At 36.3% G+C, this 24,127-nt stretch overlaps 1 protein-coding gene across 4 annotated transcripts; it reads left to right on the plus strand.

Annotated features, from left to right (window-relative positions):
• The first annotated feature begins 688 nt into the window (after window positions 1-688).
• Window positions 689-24,068, plus strand: LOC142342640 (short transient receptor potential channel 4-like). Of its 4 annotated transcripts, none has more exons than XM_075394076.1 (2): window positions 689-2,403; window positions 19,401-24,068. In XM_075394076.1, the coding sequence occupies exon 2, from the start codon at window positions 19,846-19,848 to the stop codon at window positions 23,686-23,688; it is 3,843 nt and encodes a 1,280-aa protein (XP_075250191.1). In that variant the 5' UTR covers window positions 689-2,403; window positions 19,401-19,845; the 3' UTR covers window positions 23,689-24,068. The 4 variants fall into 4 exon arrangements, with proteins under 4 accessions (XP_075250191.1, XP_075250188.1, XP_075250190.1 ...); XM_075394073.1 differs by lacking the exon at window positions 689-2,403 and adding an exon at window positions 13,798-15,704; XM_075394075.1 differs by lacking the exon at window positions 689-2,403 and adding an exon at window positions 13,798-15,704 and having other exon boundaries at window positions 19,404-24,068.
• Window positions 24,069-24,127: the final 59 nt, after the last annotated feature.

Below are 24,127 nucleotides of genomic sequence, written 5' to 3' on the forward strand. Positions count from 1 at the left end.
CTGAGACAGGCGTTTTCTATTCTAGCGCACCTGTGCCAAATTGCATTTAGAGCGAGGCTTCAAATTAGATTTATCAGCAACATGGGCAGTCAACCGGGCAAACCAATTGAGGCAAAAATAGTTCCTGTTTACCTTATTTTTACCTAACAGATATTTGGTCTGGACAGTTAACCCAGTCGCCTCATTTCTTCCCCTCTCTCCAGAATTATTCCGGCAGTAGCTAGTTGCACGCTACGTATGATACACGCGCAGCTAGGAAGCATAATACGTTAATGCGTTGGTTGATCTGAGTCGGGAAGGAAAAACAAGAATATAATATCAAAATTTGAACAAGGAACCGGATTTGTTTCCAATTTGGAGTGCCCCACTTATCACCCCTAATATTTAACCCTCCTTTCCGCAACTGACTTCAAAGTTTACTAGCCATGTGGCCGAGAGATTCTTTAGCCGACCCCCATTTGACCTTTGGTTGGAGCAGGAATGCCTAAATTTCATAACATCCCAATTATAGTCACCACTGTAACACCCAAATTTATATATGATATTTACCCTACGTTCAGTAATGACAGCCGAAAAAATACCAAAACTGTTTTAAACTTTATTGTCCCACTAGTTTGAATAAAACTTATAAACTATAAAATATTACTCTAAAAATAGCCCAATGTTTAATTATTGGCCGTTAGCTCCTTTATAACAAGGAAGACAATCAATTGGATACAAAAGTTACTTTAGAGGGCTTTTATTAACGCTCATAAAAAGATCCGAATTCGACGTGAGCCAAGCCCACTATAACCCGCCAGACTGCACTCTGATGTCGTAGTTCACATTTACGCTCTTCTTTGAATGTTAAGCTAAATCAGGTGCATGAATGTCTTGGTTTTAGATAGATAATGTTTAAAAATGTGGAAATGTTTCCTCCCTCCCTCCCACTCTCTCAGTTCCGGGGAAATATGTGGAAAACGGAATGGGTGTAGCCACCCCGCCAACCATAAATTGTGAAACCATCTTGATAGTTTCACAGGAAGTCGAGACGATTGGTGTTTACAAAAAGACATGCATAAACTGCGACTAGGAAACCTTAAGGCATACTAAATGATACAATTGCACAAATTTAATGGTTAAATTTTTATAGCCCGTTAGATCTTCTGCAGATTGGGCATAATTTTATTTATGTCTCACGAAAAGTTTTGAAGAAAATTAGTCTAACTCTCTAGCAAGAGTGGGTTTGTGGACTTTACCGACAGTACCCCTGTGTACAAGGCAAACGAGCGCAAAACAGGCAGCTATAATACAAGACAAATTCTGATTCTGGTTAGCGGACGAGCGGGCGGTTTATATCCGTGTTCTCCTACTGTGTCTATTCTTAGAACAAGTTATCAAATCGAGCAGAAGGACAAACTGCAGCAGACAATAAACAATTCAACAATCGTTCTAACAGACGTATAATTCAGCTAATAACCACCACTACTTGTTCACTCCTATCCCCTCCTCTGCCTTTCTTCTTACGCTTTCAATATCGGTCTGCCATGTATACAATCAAACAAACATTCAAACTCAAAATAAAAGACAAAAAATTGCAAAGCCGACAGTTTCATCAGCCACATCTGAATAAATTTTTGAACACAATCATCAATTTGGTTTTCTCGGAATAACTTACATTTGATCCATTGTTTAGATAACGCAGATCTTTTTATTTATGTGCAACACAAACATATGAAATCAGTATATGTCATATTTTAAACCCAAAAATAAAGTATTTATACTGCCTCTGGCACTTAACTAAAATCAAATGCTTTCCAAAAGAACATCGTGGATCAATATGACTGTTTTCCGCTGTCTTTAAGTTGGAAGAGAAATTAATACAATATCTTCCTTTAGACAAAAAGCAAGTTGCTCAAGAGAAAAATGAACTTGAATGATTATAGCACTGACGTCATGAAAGTCCCAGAAAAGGGATAACAACAATATCTGTCTCTTAAAATTTGAAAACAAAAATGTGAAGAGTTGGTTAAAGAAATTTTTTAGATGTCTCGCGCCACTCTGCTATTTGTGAACAATTATTTTCAGCCCAATATTCCCCACTACCATTCCAAAACTTTAACTTGCTCTCCGTTCGAACATTGAAATAATTGCCCAACAGGCAAAGAGACCCGTGAACAAATTTGTACACTTGGGATCAAATTAGCGTCCCATAATGTACACAAAACCACCGACCTAAAAGTCACTACTGGCGGGCTAACATAATAATAACGAACAATTAATCTTTGGCAAAACTTTTATTTCTCCAACTGGCAAGTACTTATTGCCGCTTATGATCAAGATCAGTCAATAACTCGTGGCAACCGACAAGGCATTCCAACTAGACCTCAACTAACTAACTTACCTCAGAAGACACTATACAAGGTTAGAGACATTTAGGAACAGCTGGAAATGGTTAAAAGGTCCTCAAGGGGTAGCCGTCTGTAAACAATTAGCACCCTAGCTGTCGAAGTTCGAACCATGTTCGACATTTTTTGACCTCAAACATGAACCTCTTCAACACCCAATCTGAAAATCAAGCCCTCTTTAGAGCTTTCGCCCAAGTATTCCCATCATTAACATAAAATGACATAAACATATATTGTAAAATAGATACTATAATCCTAAACAAGCCGTCCTTGAGGAGATAATTTACTTAGCAATGCCATTAGAGATATGTTTCCGCTCGATATAACAATTAGGAGCCCAAGATATTCAAAAATTTATTATAATACAGGCATAAGTGAAAGGCAATTTGAATTGAATAGTGCTCCATGTACTTACTAGCTGTAACCATATTAACCTTGCGTGCTTGTAGCCCATTAAAATAGCAGCCATGACTACATCCCGAAAGATTTTTTGCCTTATCACTATGACACAATCCCCAATTCCAATGGCTCAATAAATGCAAACGTCATCACTCTATGATGAATTACATCCGTCTAAGCAACACCAAAAGACATATGAATTATTGATATGTCTCCATCCGCATGACATCAACAACAACAACCCCCCAACTCGTTTGAGAACTTCAAAAACTCTTCTTCAAGGCTTTCCTTCCTGTAGATCACCAGCGTAAAATTCCAGCTTTGACTTTGCTTGGTTCCTTGGCGTCTGGGTCACCAGTCTCGTCTATATTTAACACCCATAGCAAATTGCATTAGCTAAACCCATTTAACAATGGTGAGATTTATCAATCCCCAGTAAACAACCAATTTACAAAATCGTATTATGTTCAAAAATTGTTTGAGCTGGAAAACTCAGTTCCAGTCCCACTTTAGCCAGAGGGAGGATATACACTCAACTGTTACGTTTGTTCACTCAATTGTATGCGGCCCATATATTTATCGTAACCAGTAGCGGAAAGTGCATCATTTATAGCAGAGAACATCATCATTAGAAAGTCAATTAATCGTAGAAAAACGGTTCGGATGTCTGAATTTATAAAAACTGAGGCGCAAATTTGAACATTGATCACCTTATGTATGTCCTTTTGTGCATTTCCGACGATTTTCAAACTCTCTGATGCAATCAATTTTAGCATGAAAAACTATTCGTGAATCACGAGTAAAAAAATTCACTTATTCTTTGCGTTCATGGAAACAAATCAATCTATTTTCCAATAATTTGAAAAGCGATTTAGCAATGCGTTCGAAACAAAATCTAGCGAGTGTTCATAGCAAGTATTGGAATAAATTTTTGACCGTTTTGAGTTAATTTAGTCTTTGTTAGGACTGATTTAAGGTTTTTTTATCCAACAGATTTTATCCAATATCAGGTATAGTTATCTCCGTCTCGCTTAAAATTTTATACAAAAGCTTCTGGCACACAACTAATATAAGCTAATCAGAAAGCTAATCAGGCCTCAATTTCGTCGCAGAGTGGTCGAGGTATATATTTAGATTTATCTGTCACTTTCCAAAATTTTGTATTTCAGAATGTCTGTTTATAATCAGTTCGCTTGTATAATTTTTTGAATAGTGAGTCAATCTTTGGTTAAGTTTTCCCGATCGTTGGCAATAATTTTACCATTAAAAACCATTATTTTCGGATGCTACTTCACATCTTATGAGCTTATACTTTCACAGCTTACACTTTATTTCATTGCTGAAAATCAGCAATGAACTTTAAGCCCAGCAAAAAAAAACGCGAGTCAAATCAAATCGATTAAGCACATTCTTAAAAGTTAAGTCTGGGAGTAGAAAATTTTCAGAAAAAGCTAACTATATCAGACCGTGAAATCGTAAAATTTGAAAATTTGGAAAATAAACAGTTTTTAACTACGCAATTTGCTTATTAGTCAAGAAGAACTTCCAAGGCATGTCAAAAATTGATTATCAAAAATCAATGACACAATTGCGTATTCTACTGAAGAAAAGACAAAAACCTTACGAAAAATCAAACTAATCAAACTGAAATTTGGTATTTTCTTTTTCTATATAATTCAGGAAGAACTATGGACTCCTTAAGATTTGCGACTGAAATATTATGCAGTTGGAATTGTTTCACCAATGTACTAATTGACTTTCTAAATAAAATTGTCCAAACTTTACCTTTCTTGAGAAGGAAAAAAATTATTTGCATTTTAGGATTACTTTAATGCATAATTTTCCTAATTCTATAATTGAGTAAAGAAACTAATTTATCTTTCCGTTTCACGCGGTCAGCCGCCAGTAAAATCGAATATGACTTTCTGCCAAACTTCAACTGCAAGGTGAAATGATCAATACTTCATTGATGTAGACCAGTTCGTCATCCGTTATTTGGTAGCAATACGAGCAAGATTAGCAAAGGAGCAAAAATGATCAAACTAAGCTGTCTAAAGGAAAATGAAATTTCTGAAAAAAACGTAGCCGATAGGTTGGCAGAAAACTGCTGCGCCAGCTTCTTCGGTCTTTAGAATCAAAATACAATGAAAAAACTAAACATAACCGCCTAACGTCGCGCGAATTACTCTCAAAAACAGAAAATAATCCGATAACTTCTCTGTTTGATAAGTAAACGTAAGCCCAACTTAGCAGAGATCACTATCGTAGACTAGCGATGTGAAAAGTTCTAAACAAGGAAACATAACCGACGAACGTCGAAATAATTGCTCTCATATGACCGACTAGCGGTTGGCTTCTGTAGTAGCCAGCTGGGGTTTAGGAATGCTAGCATTGGGGGGGGGGAGGGGGGGTTGGGGTTAGGGTGAGAGAGAGGTGGAGTGGGGGGTCAAGCACTTAAGCTTAAGAAGACTAAGAGCTGCCCATGACACCCTAAATTGTCTCCTCAAAACTATTGGTGAATCGGATACTGAGTGACTAGTAAGGCTCTAAGAGAGCTGCTAGATTACTTAATGCCCTCAGAGCGCTACTTGTTTATCCCGTTTTTGAGGACGAAAAGCCAAATTCGTCAGACGAAAAATCGGTCAAGCGACAAATTGCATAAAAGACCACATGACTAATAAAACTGCAATAAACTTTGTTTGAGAGCAATTTAAAAAAATAGAAATAGTTGCTCTATAAATTGTGAGGTAACTGATTGATTTTAACTTCTAAATTCAAACATTCCTACTTGAATTTGACTCCTCAAACCAAAATAACGAAGAGTCAGTTATAGAGTGATGAATTGACATTTAAAACACAAGCAATTCAATTGTGATCAAAAACATACTCATGAAGATGAACAAATAACTCGATCCAATACCTTGGAAAACAACGCAACTTAGTAGAAAAATTGACTTTTATAAATGAACAAAAATTGACGTCACAGGTCCTTTAAAAAGTTATAAAAACGAAGGAATAAAAACCAAATACCTAGGAGTGGAATTCGACAGTCATTTAGAAAACGCGCTCGAAAAACTTCAATAGACAGTAAAAGCGGAGGTCATCTTGCCGCATATGAACTATAAAGAAAAACACATTTAAAGATCACCATACTATAAAGAAAAACACATTTTGTTTAAACACTCTTTTCTCACTTTTCTTTAAATTAGACCGGAAAAACTTCCCACCTGAAGTCTCAGCCATTTTCTTTCCACTTCCTTATTTGGCGTGACCAAAATCACCATAAAAGACTTCAAAAATAAACAATGTGAGACCAGATCTCGTAAAAAATATAGTACCGCAATATAACTCAAATTCTTTGAATCGTATATAACCAACAGAAGGCCAATAATAGCTCGCTCCGCTCGGCTTTTGCAGATAATTGACAAACGCCGGAAATCTTGTTTTAAGCACTAATATTCTTTTTTTGTATGCTGAAAACTTGGCGAGATCTACAAAATCTATGAAGAGATCGAACTTGATCAAATATCAAGATTTGAAGGTATGATTTTAAATACAACTAGCATTATAGTCAAATTCAAAATTAGGGGATTCAAAATTACGGGAAAAAAGCCGAGGAGGCAATATATGATGAAAAACGAAGCAAAAGAATCAACTTATTCCAATGTTGCAGTTTACAGGCAAAATCTAGGAAATTTGGTGTTTGACAAAGAGTAAAGGCAAAGCTGTTTTTATCAAAAATTTGACTGTTTAGATAACCAGTACAATATAGTCAGTTAATTTTTATTTTGCATCTTGCAAATTTCCCCACATATTATCTCAAAGACATGATGGTAAATCATACGCCATTAATATCACTTGAAAATTTCACTTTCATTCAATCGCCTTTCAATCTTCATACTGTTCTGTCAGAAATCTCCCCAAAATTGGCCCCTTCATTTATATATAGCCTCCTCTTGCGTCGCCACGAGTTCATCTACTGGCAATATTCAATCAATTTCCAAATGCTTCTCAAGTAGCAATGGAAACTGGATCTTATTCTTTTTCAAGAGGTGGGAAGAACAACGGATACGACTGTGGAAGAGCTGCTCACTGAAAAGAGTGAGCCACTCGAAGGACAGAGTTCATGAATAATCGAGGCCTGTTCCTACTCCCTTTGGAACAAAAGCAATACTCGCTTTACAATTTCAAAGTTCTCCAAACTTCAAAGCTCTCCAAAACTGCATTGAATTATAGATACTTATTCCTAGCAGTCTTCATACGCCACATATTGATTTCATTCGGTCGAACTAGTTTACATTATAAATGACCGTACCCGCAAAAACACGGAAATACAAAATTTGGGATCAACAACAATTTTAATAACATTTAAATTAAGTCTTTTAGCCCTCCAAACCTACCACTAAATGCCAGCCTGTATTTTGTTCTGAAAACAATGGCTCTTCAGTCAGAAAAATGGCGCAGCATCAATTGAGTAACTTAAATATACCATTAATTGGTGAAGACTTAAAAAAACTGTTTTATTCGACACAAAAGAATGCTTAAAATTCACGTGTTAAGTTGAAACAAGAACTGCAGCAGTTTAACAAGGAACGAACGTGAATTAGGTGAGCAAAAACTACCATTTGAATTCTTTACACAATAATTAACATGGCGTTAAGAATGCAATCACTCAGATTAGGACAGGAAGTTGATATTTGAGAGAGAACTTTTGTCTCAAGGTGGAAAATTGTAGTCTTTACTTTTAAACCTATATTATTAAACATCGAAACCAATTAAGACAAAACCTGCCAACACTTCTGGAGCGGAAAGTGGCGACGATTTAACACAAACTCTCATAAGTCAACCAAACGCTATTAGGCTTACCGACACGACTGTTTTTCACTACCAATCGTATTTCCCGCGAGGCTGCAAAATTGATCAATAAATACGCTTTTTTAAATTGAAAAAAAGGAAACGAAATACATTTTTTTAAACCAAGCATCAAAAATGAACGCTATTAACTGAACAAAAAATAATCTTTACGCTATCTTTAGCGTAAAAATACTCTATTCGCATTTTTACGCTAGCTTAATACCGAAAATTTTTTAACAATTGAGGGGGACTCAAACTATCCCGCAATGAAATTTCCAAAGGTAATAAATGACGTGCACAAAAATGTTACAGGACTTTGTTACAGGTAACCTCAAAAATCATCCGTCAAAATGCATGATCCAGTTATCTGAAATTTACAGTTAGCCATCATTTTCAGTATTTCATCTTGTCATTTATGCATGCAACAGAAAATTACTTTTAAATACTCGACCATAACTCTACAAAATTAGCCGCAATCAAAAACGTGACCATAAAGAGTTACGAAGTCCTCAAATCTGCTCATCATCCACTAGAGCTTGTAGGCATATTGATGCAAAACCTAAATCTACAGTTTTTGTATACTGCGTAAGTTCCGATGTATAATATTAACAGGATACATTCTGCATACATTCAGTTCACGAATTACAGGAATTAGATCAAGTTGATATTCCTTCATTGTCATACAAACTCAATTGACACAATTGAACCTACTCGTTAGTTTTCTAAAACGCCTGATTTCATTGTCCTTGAATTACCAAAAAATCCTTCAGTCGACTCTAATTAAAATTCCTTAAGCTAACTCTAATTATGCAAGCTAGATACAAGCATGTTTAATCATTCAACAAGAAAAAAGATGGTCATTTCGATCGAATAAGTGAACACCTCAGCCTAAAGTGAACCTAAAAATATTCCGAGGCTATCAATATAACAATCAGACAGACTCAATGCCCTTCAAAACCCACTAAAACTATTATGATTTAAGATTCTCTGCACAAGGACAATGGTATTCCTCGCATGCTATTCATGCAGTACACGAGGAGCACATAAGGGGTATACGATTCCACTTTGAGCAATGACAACCAGATTCAAATTCTTTGTACTTTATCTCAAGACTGGGTATTATCGATGGAGATATATTTGAAATTGTCTATAACTAAACATAACCGACTTCCGAGGGCTATTTGCGCTCAAACGACTGTAGAACGGAACGGTGGACGTCGGTAGTAGCCAGCTAGGGCGTAGAATGTATCAGGTGGGTGAGCGGAGTGAGAGGAGGGGAGGGGTCAGGTCATGGGGGTAGGGTTGTGGGAGAGCTGAAGGAGAGAGGGGTCCAAATCGGCAGGGGGGTTGAGGGTGACTGAGGGTGACTCCCACATTTCAGACTAAGAACCACCCTTCACACCTTGAAACTGTCTCCTCAAAACAGTTTCGATGAATCACATACTTAGAGACTAATAAGGCTCTAGGAGAGCTGCTCGGTCACTTGATGAAATCCGAACTCTACCTGTTTATCCCGTTTTTGAGGACGAAGAGTCAAATAAGTTGGACGAAAAATCTGTCAAGCAAAAAATCGCATAAAAAGACAAAATGACTAAAATAATTGCTTCAAACTCCATTCTCTGGTGCCTATTTCCATGGTTTAAAGTCACAGTTGGTAGCCCCCGCATTTTATAGCCAAAAAGAATCCATGTTGCCATTTGCCAGCGAACTGAAGAGAAGTATGAATTAACTGTCGAAATATAGTTTCAAATTCCAACACCTTTCATTGATCGTTGTCTTCAGATATTGGCAGCATTAAGTTGTGCCGTAGTTTCTTCAGATATCTGTGATGTTTAGCATGAAATGTTCGGCAAAGAGTTCGACAAACCAAAAAAGCGTTCTTTTTTTGTAAAATGTGATAACACATTTTTGGATGACTTTGATTTCGAAACAGGATAAACAGGTAAAACCCAGATGGCATGAAGCAGCATTAGAAGCCCTGGGCTGGCTTTGCTAGTCTTCAAATGATAAACTTACTGTGCTAGAAAGGCCCGGATTCATAAAATCTTTTCTTGATTCCCAAAGTGGTACAATTTCTTGATTTCGTCCAGTTTTTAAATTTTTGAATATTACAGAATGGGTCTTCAATTGACGTGGGCCTCAGTTCAAAATGTCTTGTGAAAGCAAAAATTTTGACTTATGTCTGTCCTTTAAAGGTAATACGAACTTTTTATTGAAAACTACGTCTTTTATTGAAAAACTACTGCTGTTTTGATGAAAACTTTTCCGAGTTTTGCAACTTTTAGGGGCAAATAAAACGAAAAAATTTTTGAACGTAATAACTTTAGCAACCATTTTGTACCTTCTGCCTCGATTTGTCTCCTATATGTTCATCATGGCTTGTTTTAGCCAGTAGTCCTTTGTAGCTTTTGGCAGGAAATCACTGGCTGAGAAAACATCATATCACAAAAGTAAATTACAGAATTTTTGAAACTCGGGTTTTTGAGTACAACAGCAAATTTTTTAAAACTTCGAAAATCACGCTTCAAGATTCATGCAAAAATCGGGTTCATGCAGAATGCCGTACGAGCTTTTGAGCCCAGAATGGTTTTTTAAATCAAATTAGTTCTTGATGAAGGTCATGTGTTATTTGCTAAAAAGGAACTTACTTTGAGGTTAAAATTTTGCTGCATATCTATTCATTCCGCAATCTTAATTTGCTAATTTCGAAGTTTTAAAGAACATTTTTGTCAATCCTCCATATTTATTTCAAGATTGTGAAGGTTTTCTTGCAGTGTTTTCTTCTGCTTCTCTAAAATTCTCAGCCAGGTTACTGTTAGCCTGCCTATTTTTTGCCAATTTTGGCCGGAAAAAGAAAACATCAGCATCAAAAACATCGTTTGCAACGTTGTTTTGAAAACATCAGCATCAAAAACCACACAGCTTAGCAATGGTTCCAGCAATTTTTTCATTCTTTAAAAAATTCATTTTTTATTTTGTGATTATTGACACTTTTTTTTATCACGCTCTGGTTTCTTGCCCAGGTTTTAGCATGACACTTCAAGTGATAATTGACACTTTTTTTATCACGCTCTGGTTTTTTGCCCAGGTTTTAGCATTTCCTTCATGTTGAAGAAATTAGCATCCCGAACTATTTTGGCTTTTAGCTATATTCATGTTTTGCCAGGTATTTTGTTTGTGCCTGATTCTCATACGGTACTTGTCTAACTCATACGTTGAACAAAATTTATCTCAGTAAGAAAGGTTTCATTCCTTCATCGCTTGTTTTTTATAGCAAACATTGCCTTGCAAAAACCTTAACAGCAAAAGTATCTACATCTTAAATGCTATAGGTATTAATTTTCTTTAAATTTGTGAAACTATTTTGTTGTCTACTAATGCTCAAATTATCTGCTGGTCAGCTCACCGATTTCAGCGACATTCAATTCTTTGAGCTGTAATTAATGACTTGTCGAGCTATGTTTTCGAATTTTTATATCCTTTTCTCTAGTTTTGGGCTATTTGGCTGTATCTCTGTTGAAATAGGGCAGACAACTATAAGCATTTTTGCTTATACTCATCGTCCATTATATTATTTCATCAATTATTAATTATTCGCAAAATAGATTAGAACTCGAGTTTGAACAGCTTTGGGAATTATCAAATCCAATCCAATCGGTTCAATATTGTTTTCCGAAACAGTGAACATTAAAAATCTCCTTAATCCGTCCAACAATAAACACCACAACTTCATCTTCTATTAGTTTAAGCTTATTGCCAAACAAAACTCCACCAAAAATAACTTCGAAGAGACCAATAAATACAAAACAAATTTATTGCTTAATAGAAAACAAACTATTGTCAGATTTGGAATTCTTTACATCGGTGCGTCATCAAAAGACAGCAAATAGTTTTCTGCAAAACTCAATATCTAAAAGCCGACAAAACTCAAGCAACCTAAATTTCATTATTCGTTCCTTAAAAATAAGTTTTTGTAGCAGATGGCAGTCTACATCTTTAGTCTGAAAAGGGACACCTCATCACCGAAAATGAATTAACAGTTACCAACTACTACCAATTGTCAGCAATTGATATATCCGGTGCCCTCAGTTGAACTGCCGGAAAAAAATTAAGATTATCATCGGACTCACAATCTATCGATGAACTATTGAGAAAAGAACTCGATACTGACAAGTTACAAAAAGCAACCAATATGTAATAATTCAGATCACTCTTTTTTTCCGTTAAAATATAGGACTAATGCATACAAAAGCAAATGACCAATTTCGGGGGACGATTTAAAAAGTTTTCAGTAGTTTGACCATCTGCATTTGGATCCAAACATTTCAATTCAGTTATTAGGTTGTTCTGCTATTTCCACAATACAAAGATAACCGACGAACGTCGGGCGAATTGCTTTCAAATGACCAGCGAGCGGTTGGCTTCGTCAGTAGCTAGCCAAGGTTTTAGTGAAGCTAGCTTTAGCTTAATTGAAGGGGGCGTTAACTGAGGGCGGGCGGGGGCTGGGTGCACCTGAGGTGGAGGCAACGATGGGAGGTCGTTGGCTGCACGGGGCCTTTACGGCCTGAACGATGTGCAGTCGCGGGGATTGGGGGGGTGAATTTAGGGGGGGTGTGAATCGCACACTTGGAGACTAGTGAGCTGAGAGGATCTAAGAGAATTTGATGCCCACTGCGCGTTACCTTTTTATCTCATTTTTGAGGACGAAAAGTCAAATGGGTCAGACGAAAAATCGGTCTAGCAAAAAATTGCATAAGACCGACAGGACTTATATAATTGCTACAAACTTCGTTTGAGAGCAATTAATAGTGAAGTTCCCATGAAAAATGTGAGACTTCTGCGAAATTTATTTTTGGAGCAAATCTATTCATAAAGACGAAAGATGAAATGGAAATTAATCCAGCCTTCCACTGCCATCATCAAAAACAGAAAATCCCAACTTACCTGCCGCCGCTTAAAGTTCTACAAGTGTTCAAATATCAAATTAATTTGTACTCCTGATACCACACAGTCACCGAAAATCAGCGTAGTAAAAAAACTTTCTCTAAAAACCAATGGAAAGTCCCAACATGATATTCTACAGAAATTTGTCTCAAGTACCGTCGGGGTTCCACTGCATCATACACTGAACCACCCTTCACACAATGTCTCCAAAACACTTTTGATGATTCGCATACTTAGAGTCTAGTAAGCCAAAATTCTCTAAGAGAACTCAATGCCCTCAGGGCGTTACCTGTTTATCCGCTCGTTGAGGACGAAAAGTCAAAAGGGTCAGACAAAAATCTGTCAAGCAAAAAATCGCATTAAAAAGTACCCATATTACTAATATAATTGCTAAACACTTCGATAGCAATTAATGAGTAGCAGAATTAAAATAGTCGAGCATTTTATTTAACTCACTCCTGTAAACTGTCACCAATTAGCGCTCGCAATCGGATACAAACAAAAAAATAACTATATAGACACAAAACTAAGATGTGAAGCGTACACGAAGCCTCTCTAATCGTGATACAATATCATTATATAAAAATTTCGAGTTACTTTGCTTGAAAGCAATTGAAAGGTATTCCGATAACCGTGAAGAGAAATAAGTATTCTCCTACTTTTCAGAAGAGATCATTTAAATTTTGTAAATTGATCAGCGGGGAACGTCGTGCACTTGATTTGGTTTGAATGCTCGAAAAAGAGGTCATCCATTGCACTAAAAACGAAAAAATCAAGTGGTCAAAAACAAAGATTATGCAATAACTTTGAAAAGATCCATCATTAAATCCTCTTTAAAAGCAAAACGATGAGATATAGACTAATTCAGGCATTACTATCAAACTACACTTCGTAATTTATCTACTGACACCTTTTTAAATTGCTATGCATTTTTGATATCAATTAAATATGGGCACTTTAAACCCGATAGCCACCGAAAATCAGCGGAGAGGGAAATTTCTAAAAACTAATGGAAAGTCCCGGCACGCTTTTCTACATAAAATTGTCTCAAAGTTTTAGTTAAAGACCTTATAAATTATATAAATTGATTAGCACAACTAAGTCTACCTAGAAAGGTGACTAGATAAACTCAAAACCAGGAACGGGAACGTGCAAAAAACTCTCAGATCGGCCAAACGATATCATTGTACAAAAGTGCTGCAAACTTTTCTTGAGATCAATTAAACGGTAATAAAATATCCATAAGCACACTGAGCGAATCTACAGCTAAGTTGTGCACACAAACAAAATAGGTGGAAAACCTATCTTTCCTGATGAAGCTAAAAATCAAACAATAGTCAATTTCAATTGTTTTTCAGTTGTTACTTCCAACAACTACATTTAAATTTCCTGCAAAATAGGGCATTTAAATCGAACTGAAAGACAGGTTTAAGAGAAATTAATTTAGCTTTTGAAGAATTAGAACCCCAATTCACTGACGCGGAAAAAGTTGCACGAAGACACAACCGAACCCAAACAATGGCAAGGCACCTCTTACACGAAGTCAAAAGATCTATTTCACGAATGAGAAGCGAAACTCAACTTAGTTTGAGAAAAACGGCCATTTGCATGCTTCAATAGATATCAACTGATCACGTAATTTGAACTCGTACAAACTTGAAGCACTCAAACAAAGAAAACTAGTCTATATCGAGGTTGAACGAATCGTCAATCTTCATTTAGTTCATTTCAGATTTTACGAAAATTAAAACGAAAACATAAGATTGTTAGTAAAAACAAATGTCAGGTGTCAGTTTGTTTGTAAATGTAATCAATGTCTTCAACGCAACTGTTCAAACTTTTTATGTTCCACGGCCCTTTCAGATATTGCGGTTAATTTCGGGCTTCGGACTATCTCAGTTTTTTCGAACTTTAGCTTTTCATAAATATCAATTTTCAAAATTCAAAAAAGATATTTGAGTCAATCGGACAAGCGACCTATTTATGCTGTTCCATCGCAGTAACGCGTCCCGTGTATTAATACATGCAATATATTGGAAAGGATAATAATACCTGTATTAATCAAACATGTTCAATAGTTAGGTTTTATTGATTAGGGTCACTCGCAACATTCTAACCAAAAACATCGAAAATTCACGTATTCCCAAAAGAGCAATCTCCACATATTCATTGTTAATTCTGAACGGAAAAATGATCTAAAAATGTTGGCAATATTTTTAACACATAGTTATTGAATGTTTATACGATTTGGTATTTAATATGCAAATTTTGAACTCGAACAACATAGCGCAAAAGGGAACGCTTCTAAGGACGATGCAATTTTGAATTTAAATCCAATTTACGTTAATTTGAATTCCAGTAGAGCAAATATTAAGCGGCTGCGGCTTATGTCCCATTCATCTTTTAAACCTCAAACTAAACCTCGGTCCTTTTAAATACCAAACTAAACACGCTGTGTATTTACATTTCTACTTAAATCCTGCTCTGTTACAGCCAAAAGACAAGGCTTTAATTTAAACATCTCAATTCCACTGAACTATGTCTCAATTTTTATGTTTTTCTTTCCTCTTCTTCAAAAGCTGTCCCTAAAACGCCATAAAATTTTCATATCAAGTCGCTACACTTTTTAGGGTAAACCGTCAATCTAGTTTATATATTTATATTTAATCGTGCGATATAAAATTTAAACTTGTTGATCCTTTTGAGCAAATTTACTTCAAAAATTGCAATAAAACTTATAAATTTTGCGGAAATATTCAACTACAATTTACACCGAGAGAGGCTTCACGGAATCGTAGATCCAATAAAATTCCAAGTCCCAAAATAGCAGCATGTCTATTTGATATAACTGGACGGTTATTTGGCTTGCATTCCAGTCTGACTTACCACTACATTATCCATTATACACGCTATGTTATATACAGTCTTTGTCTGAAACCAAATCTTGAGAAATCTTCAACCAAAAATTTGAGTGGTGCTTTCCGTCAATTTTATCTGTACGTTTTATCCCCAATGGGGAAAAAGAAATAATTCAAACGGAAAAAAAATAAAAGGTAACAAAAACAGCAGTTTATTGTTAGCAGGTTTACCTTTATTTCATTTTTACACTATTAATATCAAGTTAGTACGCTTCTTAACTCTAATACATTTTATTGCCTTTTATGAACTTTGAAAACTTTTCCAGTATGGAAATTAATCCCTCGAGAGACATTAATTTCGAATTCAAAATGATAATTTCTCTCAACTTCTGGTAAAATCCTAATATAAACACTGAGCCATACTCTATGAAATAGAAAAATATTGACATTAAAGGGTGAAATTGAACAATCTGGGGTTGTGGCTTATCATAATGATCAATCAAAAGTCAATTATTAATCGTATTTCAGATCAGCCAAGTTCAAAAAAGTTATTACCGCCACGGTTACATTTCAAACATCGCACGCTTTATGAAATTTTGGAATCAACCGGCTTGTTCAAACCAAATCATTAGTTGAATTTAATTAGCTTCTACCCAAATCAGCCCTGGGCGTAATTTACAATATTCGAATTTAGCAAAACACCTGATCCGAAAATTTCACCACCGCTCTTCAGCATTTTCTCCATAACCTATTTCCTCTTTTAATGAAAAATTAAATTAATATTCTCATCCAACAGTTATGCGAAACGTCGAGCTCAACTCAATTGAAACAACACAATAACTGAAAACTTTTTCCTTTATTTTGCTGAGCTGCTGCAAAATTCAACTGAAGGCAGTAAATTTTATCACAAAGCTATTTCATGGCTTTAACATAGGTAAAATCAGACTCATTTGACTTAGGTATGAGCTTATGCAGACTATCTTATGCTGAACTGAAAGAGGGAGCACTCATGTAGTCTAAAAGAGGGCTGGGGGGGGGGGGTACTGATCAATGGGTACTGAGCGTGAGAGGTTACTGATCAATATTAAGGACTCGTGCAAATTGAATTCTATAACCGACAACAATGAACACAAACACCAAATTTAAACAAAAAAAACACAATTATAGTGCCTAATCTTAAGATGGAACAAAGGATGTTTCCAGTAAGTGCCCCCGCCATAACTAGGGATAACGGAGAGGTCATAAAAACGAAAACTTTTCTCACTTTTGAAAAGCAATGGCCGGGAGTGGTTATGGGTACAGAACTAGTATAAAAATTAAAATTGATAGATATAAGTTGCGAGTTTGAGTAGTGGAGATATATGTAGTTTCGCAGTAAGGGTATGGGACTAAGTTGTCAACAAATGTGCTTGAGCTAAAAAAAACTTTGAAGACTGAAATTTTGAATACTGAGCATTCAAAATAAAAACGTCAAAAAAATGCACCAAAAAGGAAACAAATAGCAGGACAACACCTGATATAGAACAGACACAGGTCGTGCACATGATTTAAAATCCTACATCGAAAGGCAATAAAGTCATCATCACCTCACTTTGATAGAATTCGCATATGGGAAAATTTTGAGACAATGAAATATTTTCAAAATTTACAAGAAATCTGTAAAGCTAAGGCCACCATAGCCGAGTAACACTCGATCAAATTAACTCAAAAACAAGAGGTTTAAGGTGTTAGTGTCACGAATTAAAGATAAAACAGAAAAACAAAACAAGATTTAAATTGGAAAAAGAGTAACCAATGCCAACCAGCACATCTCAAATAATTTCCCCATTTGAGGCTCTCCCAATTTAAAATATGTTTCAGATCTTGTTTCAAAAATTTTACAATCAGTATTTCTGGCTCTCAAATTCTACAAAACTTTACGTCAGTCGATCATTTCAAATCTTCCTTCAAAATTAAACAGTTGTAAAAATTTCGGCTTTTTATTATTTAACACAACATTACGTGGCCAAAGTCGGATTTACCGAGCAAATTTAATCCATTTTGTTACAATTTCCAAACTCGTGTTTTATGATTAGGGTTATAAAGGTGTGTTGAAACTAGTTGCAGTAAGCAAAGTCTATTCAAATTTTCATAAGTTTGGATAAATCCAACACAGAGTGTCAATTGGACCAAAACAAAAGAAAGCCTAATTGTTAATTAATTTCAGAGATGTGCCTTGTGTAAGAAATTGTTGATTAAGAAAATTAGCAGTTCTGCAGTTACCTATATCACTGTTCACAAGAACAATTAAGTCTTTGAATTTGGTTTTACATAATTAATAATAAATTTTGGGCCACAAAGTTTTGGCTAACTACATGCATTTGAATTGGGAAACTTATTTCCATTCGTAAAATGGTTACAGAAAATGAAAAATGGTTACAAAGTATTAACACTCGTTTCCACAAAACGCAACTCTATTCCGTGATTTTTTTTGCACATTGGCCATGTAATTAACTAATTTGCAGCAACCACAAAAATTTGGTGAAAATCGTCAAATGGGAAAAAAGTTAGACTCTCTAAATTTAATAATGAGCTATCATTTCAAAGCAATAAATTGATATTTGAAAACTAAAGTTACATTGTTCATCCTTTCAGCAGCCACAACGACGCGAGAGCCTAACAACAAACAATGAGACAAAATCTTAATTTATTTACTTCTATTTCAATATTTTTTCTCCATTGGCTTCTCTTTCTCAAAAACAAAAACTTCATTTCACTGAAATAATAGTAAAGACACCAAGGTTACATCAGTGCTTTGCCAGAAATTCCTATACAGGTGGACGAAATAGCGACCACTACACGGGTTGAAAATGGACACAAGACATTTATAATGAGGCAAAAGAAATTATAAGATAAAAAAGCAAACGCTAAAAAAAAGAGTCTCCAATAAAAGTTCGATTGATTATTCTTAAACACTAAAACTCAATTAGAGGAGCCTTGAGTCGAACCATAAATAGGAACAAGTGAAACTTAATAGGTCAATTTCAATAAATTTAACTTTCACATAAAAGTTCACACTAAATGCTCGAATACCAGCAAGACATTGCATTTTATGGGTAATAAACAAACTATACATTTTGCAACTAGAAATTTACAAAACAATATAGAAAAAAGCACGGAAATTAAATTCTTTCCAAAATGGATTTTTAAAAATACACGGTACTTGAAACTTTAAGGATCTGAGCAAGTGTTTTTAAAAATTACTTTTAACTGTTTGAACAAAATATTTAAAAGTACTTTCTTAAGCAATACAAGAGGTTTGCAGACATACATCATACCATGAAACATCTTTTCTTTGAAATATCCAAGGCTGGCTGAACAGACCTGTCTTGTTATAAGCATAGTTATAACTCAAAAGGTAACAATTTTACATCAAGATGCCCTCACATATTAAATCGCAAAACGAGAGCATTACCAGCTTAGAGAACGATGGAAATACGAAGCAGGAAATAATTTTCATTGATGCGTAAGAAATTGAGAGAATTTACAAAATTTGTTCGATTCAGCGCATCAATGATTTTTGTTTAGTCGCATTTTACGCATCAATGCAATTTGCCGGTAAATCGAGCATGCACTTATTTTCGTAAAACAAAAACAAAATGATAAGGCCGGATATTTTTCATCTGACTAACTTATATTGTGCTTGGCGGTGAATATGGTTTTTCATTCGCAAATTTTTATCACATTTTCAGTTACTTAAGATTACATAATTTATCATTTAAACACCCATAATTTGTAGCCCTTAGGTTAGGGCATTGATCGAAACCGCAACTCTTGTAGCCGTAACAAAATAAGCAACTTCAAACCCTTGTTTCGATTAAGGAACATCTGCTTAATAATAGAACAATTTTCCATTTTTCTGAGGCTAATCTGTTCATTGGCTGTTCAAAAACGCACAACAAAAAATATATCTTTTCAGCAGCCTGGACCCAATGCCAAATGAAAAAACACCACGGAAACAACTTTAAGCACGAGATAATCATTCTTCAACGCGATATTATCCAAACAAGTGATTTGAATTATTGTTTCCCATTTTCACACTTCGTTAAAAAAAGTTAAATGGTTCCAGTACGTCAGTTTAGATATTTCTTTTGTTATAAGTACTATTTGACCCTTTTACCGCCCGCATTCATGAAATTTCGACATACTATCGTTAACGGATTCTCAAATTACTGACAATTTACACATTTGTACCAGCTATCTTGAGATTACAAATCAACACAAGCTGGCTTAATTCGGCCGAATTCAAACAACAAACAGTTTCCTCGAAACTTATTATCATTGCCTTGCTTTCAAGGTAGGCACTTGAACAAACAGAATTACAAAGCTGAACTAACTTCCCAAGTCATTCCAAACTTCCAAAAATGGTAGACAATCCAAAAATGGAGGAACTTTCGGATTGGATCCACTTCCAAGCACGTCAGAATCCGTCGAGGGAATCCGCGGATGCCGTCCAAGCAGCGTTACTGAACCCAAACCACGCGAGCAAGATTCTCAAGAAGAACTATCGCTCCAAATTACGAAAGATGAGCAAAACACCTCCAAAAGCCATCTTAGAATCTGAAGAAAGTTACTTGAACAATTTCCAAGAAGACGAGTATGAATCATCAACAAGCGACAATTTGACAAATGACACTTTGGAAATGTCAGAGAGCAAAAGCTCCAGACGAACTCCACCTTCCAAAGAAATTGAGGACCAATTTATGACAGCGTGTATGAAAGGAGATGTTATCACAGTGGAAAATGTGCTGAAATACGAAATTGAACACTTTGATTTTCACGACGCAAGAGGCTTCACTCCTCTAATGCATGCCATCAAAAATGGTCAAGAAGAACTAGTGAAAGCTTTGCTCTCAGATCCAAGAATCCGACAGGACGATTGCCTACTAGCGGCAGTCGATAGCGGGAACTATAACATCACCCGCTTTTTGATCGAGTACGGAATAGACCCAAATCAGGAAGCAAAATCTCCGGTTTTTGGGCATGGAGCAACACCATTGATTCTAGCTTGCATCATAAACCACGTAGAGCTGATTCGATTACTATTAGATAAAAATGCTGAACGTCTGTATATGGAACCCGAGATTCGAGGAACAACTTTGTACGATTGTCGTAAACGAATCAAGCTGTTACAGGCTCTTTCGAGTCCAGCCTACATTGCTCTAACCTGTGACGACCCCGTTAGTACTTGCTTCCAACTATCAAAACTTTCGCGATGGCTGGGAAGTTGTGAAAACGAGTTAGCTGAGGAATATTTTGCAATCTCCGAGCATTGCGAAACATTAGCGGCTGAGTTCGTAAACGCCGTCGAGGACAGTTTTGACATTATGACACTTTTGTCAATGACAACTGACTTGGACACTGGACGATGTGGTCTTGGAGAACCCTTGTGTCGTCTGAAAGAAGCCTTGACTGGCAATCATAAAAAGTTCATCGCACACTCACATTGTCAGCTAGCTCTGGCTGATGAATTCATAAAAGGCATGAAACAATGGCGGCATTTGGACAGCAGTAGAAAATTTCGATCAATTCTTCTTATGATTCTCTTAACTCCAATTTGGGCTCTTTTTTGTATTGTGCTTCCTCCCCACTGCCGAATCGCAAAATATTTGAAAATTCCATTTATGAAATTTATAGCCAATATTACTACATACTTAATTGTTATACTTATTATCGTATCGGAGCAAGTTCAAATTTTCCAGCCTAAAAAGGCAGTTTTTACGTCGCCGGAGTTCAATCACGGGTCGCCGTTTCGTTGGCGTGAAGTAATTTGCTTGCTCTGGTTACTCGGGCAAATAGTTGAAGAAATCCGCTCAGTTCTCGAATTGGGAACTTATCGGTACTTAACTAGCACCTGGAAAATGATGGATATGTTGATATGCATTGTGTTCAGTGTCGCGTTTATTTCTCGAAGCGTTGATGCTATGGATTTGTGGAATTTGAAAAATATAACCGATCGGCAGCAATGGGGAATTTTTGACCCTCTCTTAGTTTACGAAGCTGCAGTTTGCATTGGTACCCTTCTATCCGTTAATCGAATTCTCAACTACTTTCGCGCGCACAGACAACTTGGGAAATTGCAAATGAGTTTGGGTTCATCTTTTGGAGAGATTACCAAATTTATGGCGCTTTTTGTCGTTATGTATTTATCCTTCGCAGCCGCTATCAACGCTCTCTACTGGAAAGATCAATTTACTGCAGTAGACGCATGTTACGAAGAATTAGGGTCTGCAGAACAGCTTACTTTGAATCCGAATTCAATACTTGTGAAACCAATGAGTAAAAACGTCACAAAAGTCAATGAAAAATGTCCGTTCTATCTGCGCAAACGGTACCAACAGGAAGAATTTCAGTTCCAGACAATCGGAGGATGTCTTTATCAACTGTACTGGACCTTGTTCGGATACTCCGACATCGTATTCGCATCTAAAGTTTACAGACACTGGACTTTGCATACGTTAGTCGGTTCCTGTCTTTTCATCATGTTTAATTTTCTAGCGGTTGTTGTATTGTTGAACGTACTGATTGGCATGATTACCAAAGTCCTCGACAAAATTGAGGACAATATTGATGTAGAATGGAAATACGCTCGTTCTTCAATCTATGCGCAGTTTATAAACGATTCATACTGTTTACCGCCTCCATTTAACATCGTACCAACAATGCATCACTTGTTAAAACTGCTCGCGAAAATCAGCCAATGTTGTTGCGCTTCATCAAACGATCGGTGGTTATACTACGCCAAGCCTCACAAGTTAGAGAATCTGAACCGGAAACGTAAACAAGAGGGTAAGCTTGAGGAAATTGTACAGTCAATGAAAGATCAGTATTTACGAAATGAACAAAAGGAAGCCGAGAAGGAGGAAGTTACAATTGAACACGTGGACGGGTTACGTAACGACGTTTCAGGTTTAAAATTTGAGATTTTGGGTTACGTACGTCACGTTCCTCAAACCCTGGTCGACATGACAGACCGACAGCACGATATTTTGAAAGATCTATCGCGGGTAAAAAACAAACAAAACGATCATGAGAATCAACTACATGGGCACAGCAAACAACTTGACGCTTTTCACGAATTGCAAATGGGCAAATTAAACGATTTGGATAAGTCTCAACAGAATGAATTTCACAAAGTCATACTGGACAACCAGAAACGAATTAAAGAAGCTACCGATTATCAGACAGAACAAGCCAATCTTAATACACAATCAGCAAAGGAACGCATCATACAAGCCAAAGAGGAGCAACTTGTCAAGGTAGAGTTAATTTACCAAAAACAGGAAGCTTATTTCACCCAGTTGAAAATCGACCAGGACAACATAATGGCCAGACAAGCAATTGAGTCGCAAAATTACTATCAACAGTTCCAGAATATTTTGAATAAATTGCAACGTCACGAAAAAAGACTTGACGAGGTAGAATTACAGGGCAAAACACACTTTACCCACTTAGAGACACACAATGATAGTTTAATTCACGAAATGAACCAAAAGCAAGAGAAAAGATTTGAACAACTGAAAGACGAAAGCACGAAACTCTATTCGTCCCAAGCAGAAATTTTACATCAAAACCAGAAAAAGCAACTTGATGCAACCCAAAAATTACAGAAAGATTTGAATGAGAAATTTTTCCACGAAATGGAGCAAATGCGTAACAGTTACGAGCAAAGAATTGAGGTTATGATGAACCAGCACAGAAGCTTGGTCGAGACTCAGAACGAATTCATCAAAAGCATGTTATACGAAGCACAAAATACCATCATTCAATGTACCAAAAACGAATCCGAACGGATAATTGGTACAGGCACCTCAACGACAAACATCCCGAGTTTGTTCAGCGGTGACGAAAGCGCGTTTGGAAGCAACTTGTCATTGGGAAGCGGTGGTGACCACGACAAACCACGAAGCCAGATTCTCGGTTCCAAGATTCCGACCTTGACGCGGAAACCGCCCGCTCCTCCTGCAGTATACCAAGGCTATGTTGGGAACCTTGTCGGGTCCTATGATCATACAAACTCCGCAACGAGTCCAGATGACCCGAAAGGCGGAGGTGTTGGTTCTCTCAGTGGTCATGGATTTGGAAACGATCGACAGGCTCCTTCTGCAGTTAGCAGTGCAATTAGAAAACATTCCACCAATGCTATGGCCAGAGCTAGTGCTAAATTCTCAATGGGTCTCGACAGATCTGGATCAAAATGGTCGTGATCCAGCCAAATGTGTTCACTAAAACGCGTTGCCGCAAATATGAACGTCGCAGCTTACTTTGTGTTGCAAGCTTTAAGCTTTCTTTTGTAATAGATAAAAAATAGCGCTTAATAACTACCAAAAACAACAAGAACGCTCGAAAGATTACAGTTACTTTAGCGGCCTGTACAATTGCGCTGACAATGAAGCATGAAAACTTGATGGTCAATTGATAAACGAAAGACGACAAAAATACGATCGATTATTTACCAACAAATATCTATCAAGAAGAACGCGGCTATAAATTAGAAATACAAATCAACTATTTATTTTAATTCATTTTGTGTTCTGAGACTATTTATTTAATTGTAACATCGATAATTAACAATTTTAGAGCTCAATTTTCACAAAATACAATTTCATCCTGTTGTATTTATGGATCCGGTTTTCTCTTCCCTCG

The sequence above is a fragment of the Convolutriloba macropyga genome, chromosome 7 (genome assembly GCF_964194025.1).
Source record: "Convolutriloba macropyga chromosome 7, txConMacr16.3, whole genome shotgun sequence".
NCBI classification, from domain to species: Eukaryota; Metazoa; Xenacoelomorpha; order Acoela; family Convolutidae; genus Convolutriloba; species Convolutriloba macropyga.